The 24,814-nt window shown below is 37.8% G+C and overlaps 1 protein-coding gene and 1 pseudogene across 5 annotated transcripts in view; one reads left to right on the forward strand and one right to left on the reverse strand.

The window, feature by feature from the left end:
- The window catches only part of DPY19L3 (dpy-19 like C-mannosyltransferase 3), a 35,335-nt gene extending 25,021 nt beyond the window's left edge, over window positions 1-10,314 (forward strand). For 2 of the 4 annotated variants that reach the window (XM_084294409.1, XM_084294410.1), the window contains 3 exons: window positions 5,296-5,428; window positions 6,216-6,374; window positions 6,977-7,702. In XM_084294409.1, the coding sequence (XP_084150535.1) occupies window positions 5,296-5,428; window positions 6,216-6,374; window positions 6,977-7,138 (454 nt within the window). In that variant the 3' untranslated portion in view covers window positions 7,139-7,702. Of the gene's footprint in view, window positions 1-5,295; window positions 5,429-6,215; window positions 6,375-6,976; window positions 7,703-9,158 lie in introns of those variants that run through there. The other 2 variants (XM_084294411.1, XM_084294412.1) reach the window with 2 other exon arrangements.
- Window positions 10,315-13,036: 2,722 nt separating this feature from the next.
- The window catches only part of LOC311214336 (neural-cadherin-like), a 64,011-nt pseudogene continuing 52,233 nt past the window's right edge, over window positions 13,037-24,814 (reverse strand). Inside the window, exons 28-33 of the transcript in view lie at window positions 21,735-21,901; window positions 20,680-20,920; window positions 19,687-19,867; window positions 18,533-18,776; window positions 15,830-15,986; window positions 13,037-13,451 (exon numbers count right to left, since the gene is read on the reverse strand). The product of the transcript in view is annotated as a neural-cadherin-like (transcript). The remainder of the gene's footprint in view (window positions 13,452-15,829; window positions 15,987-18,532; window positions 18,777-19,686; window positions 19,868-20,679; window positions 20,921-21,734; window positions 21,902-24,814) is intronic.

Raw genomic sequence — 24,814 nt, forward strand, 5'->3', positions numbered from 1 at the left:
ATATTTGTACTCCATCATCGTGTATTTTTAATCCATAAACCAGAAGGAGTAATTCAGAAGTAAAATGCATTACAAGCCTTCCCTGACTTATTTTGAAAGCAGACCATGTTTTTTCCATCATTTAGAATCTCTGCAGCCATATTGACACATTATTGTGACTATTGTTTACCAGCCAGTTCAATTTAGCACTTCTGTTTTATTAAAAGATGGTAAATGTCTGATAGTTCAGGTCTCCTGTGTACAATATATGGAGTTACATATAGATTTATACATAAAATATGCATGTGGAGTTATTCCCAGTCATGAACTGGATTTGACTTGATCCAATGCAAATAATTTTTCATATGTTCTTAGTGCTGAAAATGCTAAACCAGTGCTTGTCCTCTTTTCATGTTATGACAGACAATTAGAGGTAAATTTTCTATTTGGGATTTATTTTGTTTAGACATATTATTCATACAAAGCAGAGTTAATTATTAGTGACTTAAATACAAGCCAACAAAAAATAATGGTAAGTTTCTAAAAGTGGGACTGATTTTCTTAAGTTTTGATGCCTAAGAAGAGTATTTTATGATACTGACACTTGATAACTCTGCTACAATTAATGATCTGTCAAGGTTGGTATCAGGAACTAATCATTCATTACTAAAACTCAGCATAAGGTGCTCTAATTTGTCACATATAGCATTGAATTAGGAATAACTCATCTGTGTTTTAGTCTCTCCACATCTCTTGATCTGCTTAGATCTAAATGCATACTAACTTGGCCAAATATACAAATATATAGTCTGAATCATAGCCAACTATTAGTCTGTCCACTACGAAGGGTCTCAGGTGTATTAACTCCTTCCCTTACTAACATTAGCATAACGTTTTCAGGAAGATATACTGGTTTATATCTTTAAAATAAAGTGCCTGCATAGTATCGGACTGCATCTATTCTAGAGCACAATTTTTGACATAATGAGCTTGCATATCCCAGTCTTGTTGTTTCCTACCCTCCACCTCATTTTTCTAGTTAGTAAAGAAAAAAAAAGAGGTCAAGGAGGTCCTACCAGTAACACAGGGATAGTTCATAGCATTGTTCCCAGATGGGAGGTATATTAAAATTCTTAGTTTTGGTCTTTCTCCCTAAGACAACAGGAACAACTTGCTCATTTGTGAGATGGGGAAGAGTATCAGTAGAATGAGCAAATGAGTAGCGTGAACTTCCCTACTCTGTTTTCTTCTGGTAAGTGTTTAAGAAGCAATGTCTTCTGCCTTTAAGGGGGAAAGCTGTCTAGAACTGTGGCATATTTTATCAACAGTTAATAAAAATCATAGGAAAGGTGGTTTGTTTGTTTGTTTTTGTTTTGTTAATTTAAGAAATCTCAGACAACAGCCAAAATAGAGGGGAAGTTAACTGAGACTAAGATTTGGCAGAGCTTAGTTGTGTGTCAAATGGATTTGATTCAGACATGGGGATCAATCAGGCAAATTTTATTTTAGTAGAAACCCCCCCAAATTTTGAAAGTGCAGCTAAGGGTACAAAAATAGAATGCCCATGATTTGATAGGAGTTATTTTATCCAGTAATTTGTATTAACAGTTAAATTTTAACTCTTCACTCTGACTTACCTGATTTTCAAGGGTAATCATACTGAAATCAACACATATTCCAGACTTTAAGAGCAATATTACACTTGTTTAAATTACTCTTTCCTGAAATTCTTGGGCGTATCCTTTGCTATTGGCTCTGATTTGCCTGTAAAATTCAGGCACAAACTTGGTAGTGCCTGAGAATGATGTTTATCCCAGCAGTGTAGGTGCACTCCTTCATGTGAACAATATGTGCATGCAAGAAATTGAGGCTGGAACTAACAAAAATGCATCTTGTTGCTCTTTCTTTGTGGCTGTCATCTTCTGTTATTTTCTATCTTTCCAAATGAGAGGAGAGGGAAAACCATGGTAGTCTCATTGCATATGTTTTACTGCCTACCAGTTTCAGCTATATTTTAGTAGAGCATTCTGCAATTTAAAAGACCTTTGTTTTTTAAGACAAAGAAGATTCTGGATTGGCATGATTGAGAAGCTCTTTTCAGAATTTCCTTTTCTCAAGTCCCTTTGCTTTGTTTATTCATCTCACACCCAAGTGCTAAGAAAGGAATAATCTGAGATTTGCCTATTTTATACCTTTGAAAGCTGACTACTGAGTTTACTTTCAGTAAATAGAAATAGCTGTTTTTCTTTATAATGATATAACTGTGATTACAACATTTGCCATTTCATTAGGGCTTCCTTAAAACAAACTTGCAATAATTCTGTAGCAGCTTATTAACAGAAAGAATTACTACAACTTTTAGAGTCTGTGCAAGTTGAGCATAGACCTGTAATTCCTGTGAAGCCCTTTTCTTTTTACTGAGTTCTTCTTTAGTATTTACATAATTCTCTACATTCTTAAATTTAGGTAAAGAAAAGCTTCACACGTTATACTGTAGTGGTTAGTTTATGCGTTAGTTGAGCTGTAATTAACTTGTTGAAGGCTTAGAGCTTCAAAAATAAATGAAATTACTTGTTCAAAATGCCATCAAGTCTGCTTGAAATGACATTTAAATTACATAATGTAAATCAGTTTGACCTTTAAGTCCTTGTCATTATTTAGTGACATTTCATACAGAATAAATTGTTTGCAGGTTGGGCAGTGTGGTATGGAGCTTGGCGGAAAGCTATGGAAACAAATTATCCTTTCATTTTATACTTAATTTGTTCAGACATTTGTAAAAATTGCTTCATTTTTCTATAATAGAGAAGTGTCATTCAGTGGTTTGAAGCACATTTGCTGCCTTGGATACAGACCACAGCATTTAGTGACTGACGTAGGTAACAAGTATTAGAGAGGGATGCTTGCATGAAATGTAGAAATTACCCTGTACCTGAAAAATATTAGTTAATTGTCATGTCCCCGTCTAGTGGTTGTTTCAGAAGATAAAAGCTCAGTAGCAACTACCAGTTAAAATTCTTTGAGATATAACTAGAGCTTAGAATCACATGAAGGTCACACTGGTTGTTGGCCTGGGAACTGTTGGAGCTGGCCCGGGTAAAATATGGGCAGTGGTACATGTAGGTCTTCAGACACGTAAATCTGAGTCTTGGGGAAACATCTACCTTCACCTGGAATACCTTGTTCCCAATTCCATCCAGGACCAAGGCCTGTAAGCCAATTTTTTGGAAACCAAGAGAAGATCATTGGATTGCTTTTAAAATACAGCAGGAGGGAAAATGGTCAAAGCTCTTTACGCCCAATAAATAAAGAATGCACTGAGCTGTATTTCACCCCTCCTGGGCAAGAGGTATTACTCTTAGAAACGGGAATTGAGCCTTGTGCATCTTCTACATTTTGGACAAGCATTTTAACCAGTGAATAATGAAAAAAGGAAACTGTCGCCATTTCCTGAAGATTTCTTTTGTAAGAAAAGAGGCTGTAGGCTGCTTTTGTTTGCTTATGAGTTAGTTGTGTTTGTTTTGTTTTGTTTTTTTAAAAAAAAAGTTTGATTCTGCAAGTTTGCTCTTGGGCACTTCAGGAATCAGAGGTGCCAAATTGCCTGGATGAGGCCAAGTCAGGAGATAAGTATTGCTGAGCTATAAAACTTGAACTAATCTGGAACTGAAACAGACTTCGCACAGTAACACAGACATATTGAAAGCGTTCAGAATCATCATTTTCTATTTAGGTGTCTTAAGCTCTCTGAAGTTCCCATGTGAACCTAGTCCATGTGTTTTCAGCTTAGTCTAAAGAACTGTGCTTCTTGCAGATGAAACAGTGAATCCTAGCTGACAGCCTGTCAGTACCATTACATTTACATAATATTCTAAGATGAATTGATTTATTTTAATAAAACATTTACTTCATGACACCTAATGACTTTCAATGTTTTAAGTAAAAGAAATTTTAAAGGAGATAAAATATTTGCAGAATTCCAAGTGAAGCTACTGAAGAACTAGTAAATCAGTAAAGTTAAATTATCATATTAAATTATCATATCATTATTATCATATCTCTGCCCGTCCCATATGAGATCAACATAACAATGCAAGAATTTGTAGGAAGGGTTTGTAGTTATTAATTCATTGATAAGCATAATCTCTTGCAAAGCAATACTAAAAGCTAATACTTGTCTCAACATTTTCAAGCCTATCATTGAGCATAAAGATGACTGAGTTTGTAGCTGCAATTTCAAAAGGCTCCCTAAGCACACCCTGAAGTGTCACACTTCTTTGACTACCATAGGTGCCATGCATGCATGCATTTGAATTTTAGGCATCTATTCATGTTTCCTCAATTTAAAATTAATTGGCTTAGTGTATGCTTCTTTCTGTTGTTTTAATCTCTTCCTAGAACATCCCTTAGTTATATACCCACTAAGGGCTGGAAACCAGTTAAGCAATTGGCATACTATCACCACTTTTATTAGCCTTAAATTATAGTAGCCTCTCTTGCCTGGCATATTTAACACTTTTCTTCTACTGTGTCTTAATATATTTAGGTTCTAAACTTGTAGGGGGAGTATGGGCAAAACAGTGCTTTCCTGGGGAGGTGTTTAAACAATCCCAAAACACCAGGACTTATTTAGGTAACAATTCTAGGCATTGGTTTTGATTTTCAGATGAGATCACTGTATCAATAATCCATAGTATTTCTGTCTGGCCTCTTCCTCCACGCTGCATCCCCCTGATCCTGCAACAGGAACCATGCTTTTTGCAACTAGGGTGACTTTCCTCATAACTTCTCTCCCACAATTGCTGGAATAGGAAGATTGATATGTGTGACACAGCAAAATTTTCATTCCATATGAATACCAGGAACAAGTTTTTGCATTCAGATTATCTGCTTTATGTAGAATACCTTGCATCATATACAAATGTATGTCACAATAAATTTCCTGATTTTTTAAAAATAATTAGGATGTAGAAAATTATGAATATTGAGAGGTTCTATGAGCCCAAGAAACACATGAAATGTGGAATTAGTTAACATTTTCAGGATCATGTTTTCCCTAAGTTTCCTCATAATGCATTTGTTATTTACAGTTCCAGAGTATGTATTTATTATTGAGATTTATTGTACACTTTCAAGTGTACATCATTAAAGGAAATATTGGACTTTAAGGCCTCATATTTGAGAAAAAACATGGTTGCTTAACAGTTTGGTCCCTGAATAATGAAGACACAAAAATGTTTTTCATTCCATTGGATCTGTAACAAGTGATGCAAAAATACCCCCACAGAGACTTCCTCAGACTTATCAACATTTGTTTAGGTCAAACACTCCAAACACAGCAGTGTTTGCTGGAAGCATGCAGCTATTAGCAGGAGTCAAACTGTGCACTGGACGGACGTTAACTAATCATCCACATTATGAGGATAAACATCTGAGAGAGAGAACAAAACAGGTAAGAGTATTGCAATTGCTTAAGCTAATTCCTATTCATGTCGCTGGCTCCATTCAGGAAAACACGTACAATCTCTAATGGCATAGTGCAAGTGACATCATGTGCTTATGCATTGCTCTAACTTACTTTCAGATACAGTTCCAGAATATAATTCCATTTGTGAAACTCAGTGCTTTGGGCATCTGCTAAGTCATTTCTGACAGCTGGTATGTCTGAATAACTGAACTAGATGCTCAGGCTTGTTCTGAACAAACTGTTAGGTACTGTTGCCATTTACAGATCCTGCTGCCCAGTTGGAACACTCACATGGAGCACTTTCTGATTTGCCCTTGAGTTCCCAGATATAACAGCACATGACATTTTATATAGAAATTTTATATAGAAATTACCTTGAGAAACTCTACACAGGGGGGATTGTTATCCTTTCCTATAGTTTAGACATTCTGAAAGTTTTACAGGCATCTACCAAGGCCTTTCTGAAAACAGCAGCAGTATCTTTCAGTTCCATAGCCAGCAGCAGCACTGTTGTGCATTACAGTATGCATACCATCTTGTAGAGACTGTAAACGGATACTGAATAAAGATGGGTTGTTGGTTTTGTTGGTTTTTTTGTTTGTTTGTTTGTTTGTTTGTTCATTTGTTTTTTTTTGTTTGTTTTTGAAATACCTATCATGTGGATTATCAATCTCATTTCTTCCTCTGGTTCAAAATAACAGAATCATGAAAGAGCAAACAAATAGGTAGTGATTATGCACTTACCTTACGACTCAGTTTTCTTTTATTATAGATTTATCAGATCTATGCCAAGAGATCTCCTGAAGATGTTTACAGAATACTGCAATCCTTTGGCACAGACTATGTGATCCTAGAAGACAGTATTTGCTATGAAAGAAGACACAGTAGAGGCTGTAGGTTACGTGACCTGCTTGATACAGCTAATGGTCATGTAAGTATTTCATACAATATTTATACAGAAAATATTTTGCTTAGCTTCTTGTTGAAGCTCAGCTAGGATTTGGAGTAGCTTCGGTTATTTCCAATTCATCATAAGTGTAGCAAGTAAAACCTAATGGAGCTTTTAGACATTCTCAAAATTGCCAAATTGAACCCTCCTTGCTTTTAATAGTATTTGATGGAATTCAGCCTATGCAAAATAAGCAATCACTTGTGCTGAGCATCAGATTAACAGAACACAAATAATGCTCCCTTTCACAGGGTAAATCACTTCATAGCTTTGGTTCCCTCAGGGAAAGTGAGCAGTTGTATTACTCTGTTGTGCAAGTACAATTGTCAAACATTTCTAGAGCTAACATGGAACCGTAGCAGACCACATAACCCAAAGCAGATATTTGCCACTGACAAGTTAGCATTTTGAGAAACAATGATACTGTAAATCTTACTGGTTTCATGTTACTTTCTTCCTCTCACTTGTTTCACACAGTCACTGTTAACAAATCTGGCCAGTCTAACCCTGATTGTATCACCAAGGTTGTTTTCAGTTTCTTGTTATTTTATAAATCTTCATAAAGCTGTTCAATTTCATTACAGATCATGGATGGTTTGGGAGAGAGTGAACCTGATTTGAAGCCTTCCTTGTATCCTCGCTTCTGTGAGGAAATTAAAAAAAATCTGCCTTCTTATACTTTACGCTTCATTAGAGTGTTTCAAAACAAAACATTCCATGTTTACAAACTTGCTAAGTATAAATAACATTTCCAACAATGGCTTCAAGTTCATTATTTTTTTTAATGGCAGAACCCACATTAGAAAATACAGAAGTTTACAAACATTTCATGTTTGTGAGACATTTTACATTGATGGTTTCTTGTTTGATTTTTTGTTTTAAGACAGTTTTAGTTTTGATAACATTCTTGATGTTGCCAGAATTGTCAATGATTCATAAATGCTAACTGGGACCATATTGATTATAAAATCTGACCTTTGAAATACCTGTGAAATTGTTTTCAAGTTGTAACCAGCTGAAAGACGCACAAAATGAGCAGCCTGCATGACCACTGCAGAATAGCTAGCCTATGAAGTTCTGCTCACCGTTTTGGATTTTTACTATAAAGTTACAGAAATGCAATGAAAGTAGGCCATGCTACTTCTATACTGAGTATGTGTTATCTTTGTGAATCTTTAATTAAAAAAATAGGGTTTAATCTTACAATGTGATCTATTTTGACAGATCCTTATGCTCTTTCAGTGCCTCTTTTTTGAATTCATTGGGAATGTATGTGGATACGAGTTTCTAAGCTTGTGGGTGTGATTGCAGAATCAGCAAACAAGTTTAAAGAATAAAACTTTAATCGTTGTCCTGCATTTTTAGTGATAAAGAAACATACTGTTTTATAACATTATGCATATAACGATGGAGTGTTACCTATTTCTAGTGAGAGTTAAGGTTGGAGCATGCCTGATACATGTTGCATGTATCCTTGTAAAATATCCTTGTAGAATGCTCAGGACAAACAAAACACGAATTTCTCAGCTTGGACTCTTGCATTATTTTCTGTATGTAGTTTATGAACTATAGGGGAGCAATTTTCTCCCCACATGAATTCCAAAAGTAAGATACCAAAACTGAACACTGCCAACCTTACAGAAGAAACATTCACCCCTAAAATTGACAGGAACCTTAAGTATTTAAATATGTTTGGGTATTAGAGCTTTGTTTTACATTATTCCAGTCACAAGGCCTTTTATTTTATTACAAAAATCACTGTATCCTTGCTCTTTAGCCTAAGATACCACAATTTTTTTAAATTGGTTTGGAAGATTGCGTGAAAGCAGTCCTCAATCCTGTGAATTTGTGATTTGTTTGTAGTCTTTGTCTTTTTACCAGGCTAGAATTTCGTGGATTGTATTGACTTTGTAAATGCTCAGTAGATAATATGTCACTTTTACTGTGTTTTAGGGCTGCTTTGGTTTTATATTGAAATTAGAGATTAAGTCTGATTAAAAGTCTAACAGTACCCCAACTTTAATTAGACATCCACTGGGATCATTTGTTTCTTATGAAAAACAGAACTGTAATAATTAAGCATCTCTAGTTGAATTAACATTTGAACACCTATAAGAGTGTTCGTGGCCTGTGCAAATAACTCTGTTATAATAATTACCACTGCAATTAATTTCTAATGATGGGAAACTTAAAGTGCTACTGATAGCAAATTCCACATTTAATTTAATCAAGATGTGTAATAAGATTAGCTTCCAAAACTAGCCTGTGTTCCAATGCCAAATGATTTAAATGTTTTCCCTTTTCAGTTGTACTAAGGTAAATTACTGAAGAGATGGAGATGGTTATGTCACATGCTCAAACAATTTTATATTCAGTAAATACTCATTAACAGTGTTCAACATCCTTCTATACTTCCATGCTAACACAAAAAGAAAGCATGCTTTAGTCAGACTGTATTTAAATCAAACATTGACAGTAGCTAGACTGTTAAACTGTGCAACTGAAACTCCTGAGTAAATTCTATCCTGTATCTCTTAATGAGGTTGGAGACCACTGCAGTTTAACATAATACAATAATAAAACACTTTAATCAGTATTAAAACTTTAATTAGACTTGTAATGATGCACGCCTGTTCTTGCTGAAAGCATGGGTCAGTGAATTCCTCAATAAGTGCCTTACAGTAATTGAAAACAAGCAAATGTAAGGTAAAGTGTATTTAGGCTGTACTGTCTTATTTTAAAATGTGGTTTTATCTTTCTTTAAAGGTGCAGTAACTTTCTTATGAGAGATTCCAAGATCCAGTGGTACCCCAAGATTTTCACAATTTATTTGTAGGTAACAGCTTTGACTAGAAGTCCAGGCTATAACAATTATTTTAAGTAGACTTTTTTCTTCAAAAACACAGCCTGTGATTTTGCCACAAGAGAAATAAAAATATAGAAAATAAAAAGGTCTATTTGTTTTTTAAAATAAAATCCAAGCTACCTTTGTTCTTGGGTACACATAAAAACCACAACTCTCCTGATCCAGAACTACCACAGTAACAATTTTTTGCATAACACTAATATCCCCCAAAGTAGCACACCAGAAACTTGAAGCATTAGATACAAACCACTTTTGAAATTTTTGCAGCTAGCAGTCAATAAGGCCAGGTAGTTTGTGACGCTTCCAAGCTATTCCAACACTTCTGTATTTGAAAGATTTAAGATGAAGGGTGTATTTCAATGACCGTGTAATAAAGCATTCAGAAGAATGATCTTTTTAAAACAGTAAAATAGAAAATGTCAAGAAACAAAAACACCTACCAGCTCTGAGGAAAGGTACATACACTTGTCAACACAGCACTCAGACAGCAAGCAGCTGCTCCTCTGCCCCAATTTAAAGGCTTGCCCGCCACAGCAAGGCATGCTGGACATGGCGGCCAGTGGTGTTGGCCAACCTACTGGTCTGTGGGGACTGGTGGTACAGAGGGCTATGCTTCCTGTTCCTAGAGGTTGTCTCTAAATCCAGGTGATTTCTAGGAGGTACGTGGTGTTTTACTTGACTGGATATGTTCTCTACTTTCTGTGTCTTACTATGGTATATATTTACTGCATTATACATGTGCATTTTTTTTATAATAACTTCACCTGTTCCTGATCTACATCATCTTGATGCACCTTATTTCCAAGCGGCTGTAGTGATATCACTGTTTCATAGTATTAAGTATGATGCAGCCCCATGAACAACACTCGTGGCAATGCACTTACCAAAATCTGAAATAACTAGCTATGTGAATGACACCGTCATGATTTCATGTGTGTTACATATTGTCTGGAAGGACTCAAGCTGTGCATTATCAGTGGAATGGTTGGCGTTGAATGACATTTTTAGATCACAGAGGCAAAATGTTATCAAGTGGCTGGAATGTTTTTAGGGGAGAAAAGCCTTTGAGGACCATAAGTATATTTTCATTTTGTTTTTCACAATTCTGCTGGTGAGATCTAACATAGTTATTTTATATGTTGTTGTAAAGAGATGTAGTGACTCTTGTATACTAAATAAATTGAGTAATTTGAAAATCAGATATTTTTGTTTTTTATGGTGGGATGGATTGAGAAAGGTGCTGTTAGGGAATCTGCTGTATTTCAGTCCATATGAAGGAAAGGAAAAGATTTTTCAGCAGACAGGTTTTGAAGTTCTTCTGACTCCTTGGTTTACATTATGTAAAAAAAAAAAAAGTGTAACTATAGTTACAAACGCAAGCAACTCTGAGGGTTGGCTTGTTTATTTGTGTATGTATGATTACAAATCACAAATATGCTGCAATTGGGGAAGTAGTTAGAGGAGCAACTTCAGCTTGGCTTCCAAATTGCCTGTTTGGGAATGGAAATCGGAGACATCTCAATCAGAGTAACTCTACAACTATGCTGAGCAACCCAGTTCCTCTAGTGCAAAGTCACCATGCTACAAGAATTGTGGTCTGGCTTGCTTTTACTCCCACCCAGTGACCATTCAAGTATTTCACAGATGGTCTAAGCACTTAAACAATGTTGAGCTCTCCATGTCACAGAATACCCTATAATCAGGGCACTTTCCTGGGAAGGTAAACGTTTATAATTTTTCTCAGAAGCTCAGAAATGTATTTAAATGCAGTGGAGTTGGAGCAAAGCACTACTGACTCCTCTGTTTATTGCATTCTGTTGCAAATCTCAACCTTTTAGTCCTGTGGGAATGAATTAAAATAACAGGGTAGGGAGGAAGAGAAAGGAAAACAACTGGAACTTTATGAGATATATTAGTCTCCATGCCATTTGTCCTGCCTCTTGCACCTGACACTGTTAACCATCCACCTTTTGTAAGTGTCCTGTTGCTTGTGGTGAATGTAAGGCTCAGAGCAGCAGGCCATACTGCATGTCAGCTTCTTAGCTCCCTATTCCCAGCCAGAGGGTTGATTGTAGAGTAAAGCCAATGGGGAACACAACTTGAGTAAATACTGAACATAAAGTTAGTAATTTCCTTCTCAGAATAGTGGTCTGTCTGTTACAAAAAGCATTCATATCTGAGAATAGTGCTGGCCTGTAGCCCCAGCAAGCTTGCAGCCGTCTGTCTGGAAAACTCAGAGATATTAACAGTGCGTACCTAAAGCTTGAGTCCACATGTCAGTCAGAAGCAACTGCTGCCTCCCTCAGCTTCTCTTCAGACAGAGAAGCATGCACGTTGTAGTCCGTGGAAGTGTCTGATCAAAGCTGAGAGGGAAGTAATTCAGCAAAATCCAAGCTTCAGTCAACCTTAAATAGATGCAAGGAAGAGACACCATATACAGAAGGCGTATTTATTACTCATACGGTGCTTTAGATACATATGACACTTCATAGGGAAATGAGATGACAGTCCTTGCCCCAAGGAGCTTACAAGCTAAATTAAATGAAAATGACCAAAATGACAGTCTGTCCATAGTTGTGGCAAGAACACAAGGAATGCACATACAATTAATGCTGTCTGGGGAAATGCTAGATTTTTTTTTGTGCTTTGCAACTGCTAAAGTAATGAACTATAGACTCTGACATACCCGACTTGTGAACATGACACGATACTTGAACCTGTGTTTCCTCCCAGGTAAGCATATAAGTAAAATCATAAAATCACAGCCCATGTACTGTCTGTGAATCAGAACTATTAGACATGGGTAAAAAGGGCACATAGCTGTTCCTGATGAAAATGCCACATCATCTGAAATTTGTAGCCATTAGTTGATGGAGTGTTCAAGGTTATTCGAAGTGTGTCACAAATGCATGCACAAAGAAGATACTGCATGGACATTTCTCACTTGGACAACATGCAAATTAATCCAACCTATAAAATGAAAATAAAAGCCAGACCTCCCAAACAAGCTACTTGTGTAACTGTAAGCAAAGCTATTTTAGTGGCTTCATTTTACAACACCTCATATGAATGGTGCCTTCTTTCTTCCAAATATTTTCTATTAAAAACAAACAAACAAACAATAATAGCTGAACATTAAACAGTCTGAAAAGAGGATTGGTAATTTAGAAGGTATTTCACCCCTAGCAACTGCTGTTATTTCCTCCCTCTTTGTTCCCCAAACAATCATGATTTTCTACTAGCATGTATCTGAGAGCTGCATTATTTTGTGCTATCATACTGCTATGATACATTAGCAGCCAGAATAGTTCCTGCATAATTTTTGAAAACTACCATCTTTTAATTATTAACCTTTTGGCAGGATTTTGTTTATCTAGAAATAAACTTTTTTTTTCCTGCATTAAGGTAATATCAAGCTCTTTGAGAGATGTTGTGTACATGAGCTAACATAAGGAACTCTCAAAGAGCCCATTATTACCTTAGTGACGGAAAAAAATGTTTATTTCTCAGGTATTTTATGTGAATCACTTAAGTAGTCCGAGTTGTGTCTGAATTCTTTCCCCTTACTTAATATCCCCAAAAGTAAATGTCCAGAATGACCAAAGACAAGCTCCTGCTACTAAATACATCAATTAAGTAGGAATTTCAAAAAAATTTAAAAAATAAAAAATAAAAAGAAGGGTGAGAGCAGTAGTACACTATTATTGAAAGTAAGCAGCAAGAGCATGAAGTCCTTCACACTTGCTTCCAAAACTCTGAAAATAGCATACCTGGTAATCTACAGGTCTTCTGCATCTGTATGCAAGTACAATTCACTTAGTTTCTCAAACTTTGTTCCCCAGTCTTTAATGTCATCATACACTATACCCTCATCCAGGTCAGAGGAGCTCAGGGCACTGGACTGCTAGCAACTGAGCCTTCTCCTTCGGTGTAAAACACTTGCAGTGAGTCACAGGGTACAGCTTGGTGGTGGTGGTCAGCATTTCTAACAACATCTGACAAGTACTGACCAAAGTCTGCACTAGAAAAAGAGAGTTTTGTAGGCACCGATGTTTTTTGGTCTGCTCCTGCATGCTTGTGGACGCACCACTAAAGAAGCTGTTCAGATTTGTTGCCTTTTCTTTCTTCTTGCAGAGGAAATAGGCTGGGCTGGTTTGAATAGACACCTGCAGTTCTGCCATGTTGTATGCATCCTGTAGTGAGAAACCATTCACGTTAAATTTATTATATTCTCTATAGGTCCCCAAATTCCATGTTCTATTGGACATCAACAAGAAACAAACAATCCTGAGGCAGTCTGTTTAGTGTGAACACTACACAAGGATTGACTTGTTCAACCTACTCTGCCACCTACAATGAGCTATAAGAAAGCAAAAAACCACCATGCACCCTGCATTGCTACAGTCAGGTTAAAAATCAAGTCTAATTTCCTATTAGAAGCCAAATAAGAATGACAAAAGTCCCAATTTTTGCTCTGAAATTCAGATCTGAGTGTTTTTCATCACTAAACCCTGACACTGTGTATAGTACCAAAGGTAAGAAAATACAGTTCAAAAGTAGCTATTTAAAGTTCAAACATCTACTATAATTTCTCTTCAAGATCTATCAATTTGGAGTAATTGCCAATTATCAAGTGGCATGATTGTAAAAACCAAATAAGAAGGATATTAATGTTATTATGATATTAATGTTTATTTTTATTAATGATATTAATGTTTATTTCAGGTGCAGTAATTCAGCCTTCTTTCTTGTCCCAGTATATCTACTCTCAGCTAACATTCCAAAGACAAAAGTCTCTGTTCCACATAAATGTACCTTTGGGATCCTTTTGTTAAGATAACATTATAATATACCTAAATTATTGTAATTCTGGGTGTTGGTTGTTTTTTTAATTTAGACAAACAGTTAGGTATTAAAAATACTAGAGTACTGGAGCTGCAATCCAAGCAATTACAAAATCTGAATAATTTAGGATCAGTATATAGAACCTATAGACAGAGGCTTCACTCAAAACATTTCTTCAAGATGGAGTAATAGCCTCAGATTAAGATCATCAAGTCATTAATTTAGTTGATTCAACTGCTTAATATCAGAAGTGTATTTTAAGATCTCTCCAGAAGTAATTATACTTGTCATAGAGTAACTGTGTATTTCCTTAAGCTATAGACCTTCTAGGTGCAAAATTGCAAAATGCTGCAGAGAAAGTTCATCTTACTAAAGAAAACAGAATTTATGTATATAGCCGTATGTATCACATGGAAAAATGCACCTGTATTTAATATTCTCACAGTAATTTATCAAGAAATTAAGGACACTCTACAAGAATGTTTTCTCACGTGGCCTTGTAAAACACTCTTAATATGTTATTACTAAAAATTCTTGAAGATATGTTGCATTTTGGGACACTTTTTTTTTCTTTAGCACTGGCTTTTTTGATCTGTCACATTAATGCCCTGACAATTATTTCCTCTGCAGTGTCATGGCACCTTTTGAACCCATGAAATTAACTAGTTCAAAGAAGGCAATGCATATTTTTAACATGGCAAACATCTGTGGGTCAGCAAATAATCTATTTAAATTATTCATCTGTAATACCTGCAACTTCCTCTCAAAGTTATGGCTTAAAACGCTGTGTAGAAATCCCTAAAACAGTTTCTTCCACAGCTACCCCCATATACATTAAGGCTTAAATGGAGTACCTGAATTTCTTAACAAGTCAAGTCTGAGTAACTCTGAGGCCTTTGAGAAAACTAATATACAGAATAGCGGACAAAATACTCTAACGAACAGTCTCTAAGAATAGACAGCCTACGTCTGTGGAGGAATGGTTAAGTAAAATAGGACATGTGGATGTTGGGCAGTTAGGAGGCAATGGGCTAGTAAAGTACCGTACTCAACTCACATGAGTCTGGGCACGTACGCAGCTGGCTGAGAGCCAATCAGGCTCAAGGACACGATGCCCTTGGGCGATTGGGAAAGTCCCTAAGGCGGGACGGTGGCTAAAAGAAGGAGGAACTACCTGAAAAGAGCGGGAAATGTTAGCCAATCCTGAGCTTAGTTTTTGCAATATGTATGAGTTGATTATGTTCGAACTAGGTAAAAGGTGACTGAGCTATCCATTAAAGCTGAAGTTCATTGTTCACTCATATTGACTGTCTGTGTCTTCCTTCCGTTGACAACATACGTCTAAGGAGAACAGTTCATGTTAGGCTCTTTCAAACCCTCAGTGCTACAGCAGCAATTACGGGAGTACCACAGCATCTCCCAAGTCATGAAACCAAGGACATCAGCTGTTGGTTCTTCACTTCTAACCTCACACTATTAGTAATTTTAAATATGCATATAAGATCACTTGCTTTGAGAGCAATCAAAAATTGATAGGCATTTATCTCTGCTTAAAAAACATGAACTCTTGTGTACAAACCATTGCAAATAATTATCAATTGCAGTAATGAATCAGCAAAACAAAGACTAAGGTCCTCATTTTAAAGGAACAGCATAATACATATATTCATTAGCATGGTGAGCCCGCAGTCCCCTTGTAATAGTAACATAACACAATGATCCTTACTTGGTCTTGTTCCCCACCCCCTTCTTCACTGTAGTTGAGGATACTTTCTCTGATGTCCTCCAAATCATCATGATGGGCCGATACATGGTATATGCCTCCATTCACACTCTGAAGTGACTCTTCCAGCGAGCCCACAAGAATATAGCACTGAACAGAACTGTGTAAACACACAGGAGTAAAACAACATAATTCAGAAATAAATATGACATTTACATAGAGAAATACTGCAGTGTGGCTAAGACAGCAGCCACTCTTAATGAGGACTGCAGCAATGGCGTGCCATCAGAACCAGTAAGGCTGTAGTTTTGTGTTTCTCAACACGTTTGATTTTTTGCACTCTTTGCATACTTGTAGTTATAAGTGAATACCAAAGATACAAGAAAATGCCTTTAGAGAGTATCTTAAAATACCCTTTAAAGTACAGCTTTGGAGTTAGAAGCTTAGCTGACTGAAGAACTGAATGCCGCAAGTGGTGTTCAGAGACCCATTTACTGTAGTTATTAAACTTTTTAAGAGAAACTAGGTACAAAGGGATAACACATAAATAACAATGAGTTGAGAGTCACAGATACAATTAGACAGAAATGAAGCATAGGAAGACATGAGACTAAAGAGGAAATTACTATACATACTACTAGAAAAAAATCAGGCACGTTGTACCTTTAGCATCCATGAATATAAACACTTTTCTCAAATGCTTAGGTGCATTTTATACACAGAGTTATAAAACGTCAACATAAGATACTGAAAACTATGTAAATAGAAGCTTATGTACCAGTGTGCTACAAACTCTATAAAATACATGATCATTCATAGTAAGACCTTAAACTATTGGGTACCATTAACTAACACTGCAGTGAATTAAATGGACGGGAAGATCCTACAGAGCACCCACTGCAGAGTGCAGTTCTATAAGAGCACCTGGATGAGCTGAACTGAAATCAGTGTACACTGAGGGCTATGCCCTGCACTGTGCTGTGCAGCTACGCTTTTCAAGCTGAATCAATGCACTTGAGATAAATATTTATTTTTTCTTCTTCCCCCACCCCCGAATTACCAGAACCACAACACACGAATTTTTACACATGGTAATTTTTTGGCGGTCATTTAGCTTAGCTGATTTTTAGATATTTGATATCTTTTAATGTTCTACATCTCTCCTATTCAATTATTGTGACTGCTAATAATAAGCCAATTCTTAAAATGAATATAGACCATGTTCTAAGACATAATGGATTCCAAACCTGAAGGATTCCTCCTGAGGATAGTACCTCTTTCATACAGATATCAACACTGTAAGTTCCTGCCTGATTCTCTGCTCAACTAGAAATGAATTTATGATCTCGAGCTGTCACTACACGTGGTTGTTATTAAAAGCATGTGATATCAAACCAAGGTGAAGCCACCCCAGTATCACGTTAATTGCAAAGTGGTTCCATGTTTGATTTTCAAAGATGTAGTCTAATGTCAGAGAAGCAGTTTTTTTCATCTACTGGAAGCTAACAAATTTATACGTAAAACTGCATGAACTTACCATTTTATAAGTGCATTACCAGTTTTTTGGAAGCTATATATGAGAAAGGGCACTTGAAATCTTGAGAACGGTGATTTTATTAACAATTCTCCTGACAAAAGTTGCAGTTGTGTGATAACATCATAGTTAACCACATCTATTAAAACTTTCATAACAATGCACACCACTTGGTTAAAACCAACTCTTTCTAACATAATTTAGACCTGAAAGATTAGAAGGTTTACTATATAAAGTTCTTGTTGGTTTCTCAGCCAGACTCAGTCAAGCACAGGTAACAACACAAAACTCACATCAAAACTGCTATGACACAGGGAAAAAAAAAGTCCTTTAACATAATGATCTCCTATCAACATTAAGTAACTCTGATTCCAAAAGATGCAAGAACAGTTAGCTTCCCACGTTACTTGCTATTCATATTTGCACAGCAAATATTGTACCCAGCAGACTTGGGGAAAGAGATAGTATTTCATGTAGCTACAGATCAATTCAAAATAGTCTGCAAAAAACTTTCATACTGTTACTATAACTTCTGACCTCAACTTAATAAAAACTGTAAAAGCTACAAGAAAAAAACGTGTCCTGACTTCATGAAATTTGAATAAACAAGAACTAGCAGATGTGATCCTTCCTGAATAGTGAGATCTTTCCTTTTCACTTCTTTCTGAAACCAAATACCTGAAAACAGTTCAAGAAGCCAAAAGCGGCTGTCAGTTGTGATACAACTGGTTAAGGTGCAAGAAACTATTCTTGTCTGACTAAGTACATTTCTATCACGCAAGGTGTTTCTCCTGGACTGAAAAAATCTGTTTCATGATCAGTAGTATTTCAAACTGCTAATTTTGTAGCAATTTTTCCTCATTCTGTTCAAATGAATTTGCTTCCCGCTATGCATCTGAAGAGTTCCTTAGCAAAGAAGTGAAAATCTGCATAAAATAAACTGCAAACACTTTCCACAGCTATCAAATGTTGATTCACTTAGGAATATATGCACATGGGGATGAGAAATAAGTTTGCTGATGGAGCTGAAAGCATGGCAAAGAGTCAAAGGCAGAGTCAAGTCTCCATTAGGAAACATTTTTTTCAGCGGGAGAATGAGATGATGACTATTCAGGACAAGATGGATAAATGAGTTCACCAAAGGTAGTACAATATGTAGTTGCCATAACTACCTAACAGTGCCAAAAAACAAATGCAGATAGCAAGCATGAACTAAAGGTCAGGCTTGTGTCCTTGTGAAAGATCGCCAATGTGATTTCACAGTTACGTCCAGTATAGCCATCAGGGCAGTGACGTTGGAACGTGGTTGGTGACTGCGAGATGCAGGTACCATAGTTACAGGGCCTTTTAGCACATGCAGTGTAGACACACCGTCTACCAGAGACATTATCCATGATCATGTGTCCTGGAGGGTAACTGAAAAGATGAAGGCAAAATGAAACAATTAAACTTTGAGAAAAGTAGACACGAAAGAATATTAATTTATCATTTAAGTCTTATGAATTATCATTTAAGTCTTTAAAACAGTCTTCGATGACTCTATGTAGTTTCCAAAGTAGCTGCTATAAGTTACTTGTCTTAGAATAATTATAGGACTGTAGTCTTTTCTAAAGCAGTCATACAACAATGTGCTTCACAACTTTAAACCCTTACAGCTGGGGCTTTCAAAAGTCAGGTAGTTCTGCTGGCTTCTGCAAGATTATTCATATGAAAAAATAGTTGTATTAGGGCCACGGTCTGCAGTTCTGTTTCAGCAGGACAAGCTAAGCTATGTTCTTTGTGTTTCCACTACAGTGAATTTCCAGGGAGAAAAAAAAAAAAAATCTTCCTTTTTGTGGCTTTGTGTGGCCAGTGCCAGTCAGTAACGCTTTAGGTGTACATTTTCACTGCACAGCTATCTTGAATTATAACTGAAGTGGTTGTCCTAAACTCAGCCCCAGGCACACAGAACTCTTAGCTTAATATGGTTCTTCTAATTCAACTCAAGAGGCCTGTAAGAGAACAAAGGTCATAGCTTAAGATGGCATAAGAAGTTAGATATTAACATAAGAAAGCACATTTACATTGCACAGCACAACCTTCAATTGAGACAGGCAGAAGAAATCATTGCAGAATCAGTGGAGACACTGCTTTGCATCATCTAAGGTCACTACCTAAAAGGAGAGTGTTCTCTAAGGAACCTGATACAATGCAGACATCTAGCTCAGTGTTCTGCTGCAGTTTGACTGATTTGGTAAGATTGCCAGTGACAGCCTTCAAGTTGCACACTTCTCCAGCATCCACCCTTTCCCATCTGAATCTGGAGATATTCATTTCCACCACTTACTGGCATTCATGCATCATCCACAAATCAATACAAATAAATTCCTGGTTACAAGGGTTATTCCTGCAAGCCTCTGAAGAACAGCCTTCTTTGATGCTTTGGGCACTTAATACTGACACCAGCTCCTTTGTGTGAGTATCCAGTGGGATCCTGTAGTTATTGAATCTGACGTCTTTCATACATCCAGAGGCAAGACACAAACAGATTATTTTACAAACCCTTGTAAGCTGTAAGCCTTGACATAATTTACATTTAACAAAGGACCCAGGCTACCAAAGTTTAAATCTAGGACTGAATTTACCTAAGCTTCCATAGTATTGTCCTCCATTTATTGATCAAGATTCAAAATGTCTTCTACAAAAACCAAGTGCTGCTGCAAACCTCTATCTTCTTGTGTTCAAGACAGCAGAATATGTACCACCCCTTCACTGTGTTTTCAAAAGAGAAGTCCAATCACTGTGGAAATTTGCTACGTTCTTCAATGCGTACCAGTATAAATTCGGCTTGGTTGATTTGTAACTGTAGTTTTCAGCTTAACTTTAAAGAAGAGCAAAAAATAACAGGCTGAGACAGCTTTGCATCACTGATAGAAATCTTGTACAGATGTGTGGCGTTCATTTTTTATGTATGAAATGCCTCAGCATTAAAGTATATACCTTGATGAATTAAGTACATTTTACAAATTCAAGACCCTTAAAGTTTCATATGCTTAACAGCAGCATTAATTGTACTAATTAAAATGATCTTTGTGTAACCTCTTAACTTCTTTAATCTATTTACTTCAAAACAAATACTACTAGTCCCACAAATAAAACTTCAAAACACAGTCCCTAGTTCTCATCATAAATTACAATTATGGGAATACTTCTAGTAAAACAATAGAAAACTTTTTTTTTTTTCTAAAAAACTTGTGATATGCTTACATTGTAAGTTGTAACAATAAACCTTCATTTTCACAGGTTGATATCCTGAACAGTGAGATCATGAATTCCTTACCTTGAAAACTCTTGTTTAGATTGAATGTGTAGGTGTCAATCACAATCTCTTTGTATATTCCTGCTGCTTTCAGAATTCCTCTCTTCCCACCTCCTTCATAAAGGCGAAGAGTAAATTCATTTTCATTTCTGTCCAGAGTGATATGATGCCATTTGCCATTATCAATGTTGTAGGAAGGAAGCCTCACAGAATAGTCTCCATCACCCAGTTTATATGAGACCACTAAGAATCCCTGAACAACCTTGTGGATAATTAACAAGGTAGTAAGAAAGAAAAGAGAAGTTACCACCTAACAGTTTATGTTGATCTGTAAATGTCACATTACTTGAAATAAAATTTGTACGTAGCCATCGATCTAAAATAAAGCATTTATTTAAATTTAGGGTACATTTACACTGCACATACTGATATGACTGCAGTATAATATAAAGGTACTTCAGGTACTACTGAACTAGATAATCTAAATACTGGTAGCTGTGTACTCAGAGCAGTATGTAATTCATTCAGAGCAATTCTACCCTGCTTCTCTCTTTGACAAATTTACAGTGTTCAGATGGTTGAGAATCTGGTGCATCACTTCTACACTGACAGCCCAAGCCAACTTAGCTCAAGAGGTAACACATTCAGTGGTATATATAAAACAAACAGGATGTAATTTTCAACAACCAACAATATTAGAACTGCAACAGGCAACTTTATTGGCAGAGTCTGAACTATACAAAACCAGCCAATTCTGGCCATGGCTGAACAGGACACCAGGGCAGACAGACTACTCATAGTGTTCTGCATAGCAAATGCTACTTCAGCATCACAGGCAATAAATTCATTTTAAATCCAGCAGGATTTCATGATTGTAGAGTCAATGTCTTAAGTGAAGGATCATAATGTCTTAAGTGAAGGATCCATAAGCATCTTTAAAAAGAACTCCAAGGGCTTTTGTGCTTGGCTTAAGGTTTTTGGTTCTATTTCCAACTCTTAGACTAGTTTCTCTGGGCTAGGTATAGGCTGAGATTGATTTAACTTTATGCTGTTACTGTCTGGGATGACTTGCTCACCTGCAGGGTTATATGTTCATCCTTATTTCGAGACAACATGCTTGTGATGACACTGTCAGGCTGCCGTGTCCTAATCACAGCTTCAAACTGTGTCCTGCGGGCAGGCACGCTGATGGGAAGTTGATAGCGAATGGTACTTCCTGGCCCAAACATATATTCTTTGGCAACTAAAAAGATAGGGGATAAAGACCTTTAAACCGTTCTATAGGGAGAAGGAAATGTTATTATTTCCATTATTTTCATAACAATTAGAGTTGAAAGGAAAATAAATGATTATAGTGCAAAGCATGGAATCCATGAGACATAACTTGTACATGTCCTTTTTATCTATTTCCACAACTTCCCCACTCACTCTCCTACTTCTTCTTCCTCTGTAAAGAGGCAATTTCCTTCCTAATTTGATCCTGCTAATGATTCTCCTTACAATGTTCACAGGATGACAGCAGGAAAGCAGAAGCTCTGACCAAGACAAAAGAAGAGACTGCAGACAAAATACCTCAACCTATTTTCACAATCTGGTGTTTTTTAAGTCATCTTTTGCTGTGAACTTGGCTCCATATGGGCTAAAGACATTAAAGAAGGATGCTATACTGAAAACATAGATCCCTTAAGGCAGTAGAGTCTATTTCAGACATCATCAGAGCAGTAACTTACGATTCCAGTTGCGTACTACTTCTGCACAGTGTGTGGCACTAACACACTAGCATTTAAGTTCTAGGTTATTCTGAAAGTGTAAATAGATACGAATTCAAAAAATCGTAAACAGAACAAAGCATTTTTTTCACTGTTTCTTTGACATGCAATTTCCATTACACGGTAAATGCACAAACATCTTCAGAACTAAAGAAGTGATCTAATACCGAGAAAGTCATTATCTCACAGAATCACACAGAATCAAAGAATTGTCTAGGTTGGAAGAGGCTTCCAAGATCATCTAGTCCAACCTCTGACCTAACGCTAACCAGTCCTCCACTAAACCATATCACTAAGCTCTACATCTAAACATCTTTTAAAGACCTCCAGGGATGGTAACTGAATGACTTCCCTGGGCTGCCCATTCCAATGCCTCACAACCCTCTCAGTAAAGAAGTTTTTCCTAATATCCAACCTAACCTCCCTTGGTGCAACTTTAGCCCATTCCCCCTCATCCTGTCGCCAGGAATGTGGGAGAATAGTCCAACCCCCACCTCACTACAGCCTCCTTTATGTACCTATAGAGTGCAATAAGGTTGCCCCTGAGCCTCCTCTTCTCCAGGCTGAACAAGCCCAGCTCCCTCAGCCGCTCCTCATAGGACTTGTTCTCCAGGCCCCTCACCAGCTTCGTTGCCCTTCTCTGGACTCTCTCGAGCACCTCCATGTCCTTCTTGTAGCGAGGGGCCCAAAACTGAACACAGTACTCAAGGTGCGGCCTCACCAGAGCCAAGTACAGGGGGACAATCACCTCCCTAGCCCTGCTGGCCAGACTGCTTCTTATACAAGCCAGGATGCTGTTGGCCTTCTTGGCCACCTGAGCACACTGCTGGCTCATATTCAGCCGACTATCAACCATCACTCCCAGGTCCTTCTCTGCCTGGCAGCTTTCTAACCACTCATCTCCCAGCCTGTAGCACTGCTTGGGGTTGTGCCCCAGGTGCAGGACCTGTCACTTGGCCTTGTTGAATTTCATACAGTTGACCTCAGCCCATCAGTGCAGCCTATCCAGATCCTCCTGCAGAGCCTTCCTACCCTCAAGCAGATCGACGCACACACCTAACTTGGTGTCATCTGTGAACTTCCTGAGGGTGCACTCAATCCCCTCATCCAGATCACTGATAAAGATATTAAAGAGGACTGGCCCCAGCACTGAGCCCTGGGGGACGCCACTAGTGACCGGCCTCCAGCTGGATTTGACTCCATCTACCACAACTCTTTGGGCCCAGCCATCCAGCCAGTTTCTAACCCAATGAAGTGTACGCCAGTCCAAGCCACAAGGAGCCAGTTTCTTGAGGAGAATAATGTGGGGAACAGTGTCAAAAGCCGTACTGAATTTAAGGTAGACCACATCCACAGCCTTTCCCTCATCCACCAAGAGTGTCACTTTATCATACAAGGAGATCAGGTTCGTAAAGCAGGATCTGCCTTTCATAAACCCATGCTGACTGGGCCTGATCACCTGGTTGCCCTGCAAGCACCACGTGATGACACTCAAGATAATCTGCTCCATGAGCTTCCCTGGCACTGAGGTCAAACTGACAGGCCTATAGTTCCCCGGGTCTACCCTCCGGCCCTTCTTGTAGATGGGCGTCACGTTTGCTAGCTGCCAGTTGACTGGGACCTCCCCTGATAGCCAGGACTGCCAATAAATGATGGTAAGCGGCTTGGCCAGCTCCTCCGCCAGTTCTCTCAGTACCCTCAGGTGGGTCCCATCCGGCCCCATTGACTTGCGTACATCCAAGTACTGTAGCAGGTCACCAACCATTTCCTCATGAATAGTGAGGGCCACATCCTGCTCCCCATCCCCTTCCACTGGCTCAGGGAACTGGGTATCCAGAGAACAACTGCTCTTGCCACTAAAGACTGAGGCAAAGAAGGCATTAAGCACCTCAGCCTTTTCCTCATCTCTTGTAACTAAGTTTCCCCTCGCATCCAGTAAAGGATGGAGATTCTCCTTAGTCCTCCTTTTTGTGTTGATGTATTTATAAAAACATTTTTTGTTATTTTTAACAGCAGTAGCCAGTCTGAGCTCCAGATGAGCTTTGGCCTTTCTAATTTTGTCCCCGCACAGCCTTGCAACATCCTTATAGCCCTCCTGAGTGGCTCGCCCTCTTTTCTAAAGATTATAAACCCTCTTTTTTCTCCGAAGCTCAAGTCACAACTCTCTATTCAGCCAGGCTGGTCTTCTTTCCCTGATGGCTCGTCTTTGGGAGCTTGGGGACAGACCGCTCCTGAACCATTAAGATTTCCTTCTTGAAGAGTGCCCAGCCTTTCTGGACTCTTCTGCCCTTCAGAACAGCCTCCCAAGGGACTCTGCCAACCAGTATCCTGAACAGTTCAAAGTTAGCCCTCCAGAGGTCCAATACAGCAGTCTTACTGGTCCCTTT

The sequence above is a fragment of the Netta rufina genome (assembly GCF_964035555.1).
Source record: "Netta rufina genome assembly, chromosome: 13".
Taxonomy (NCBI): Eukaryota; Metazoa; Chordata; class Aves; order Anseriformes; family Anatidae; genus Netta; species Netta rufina.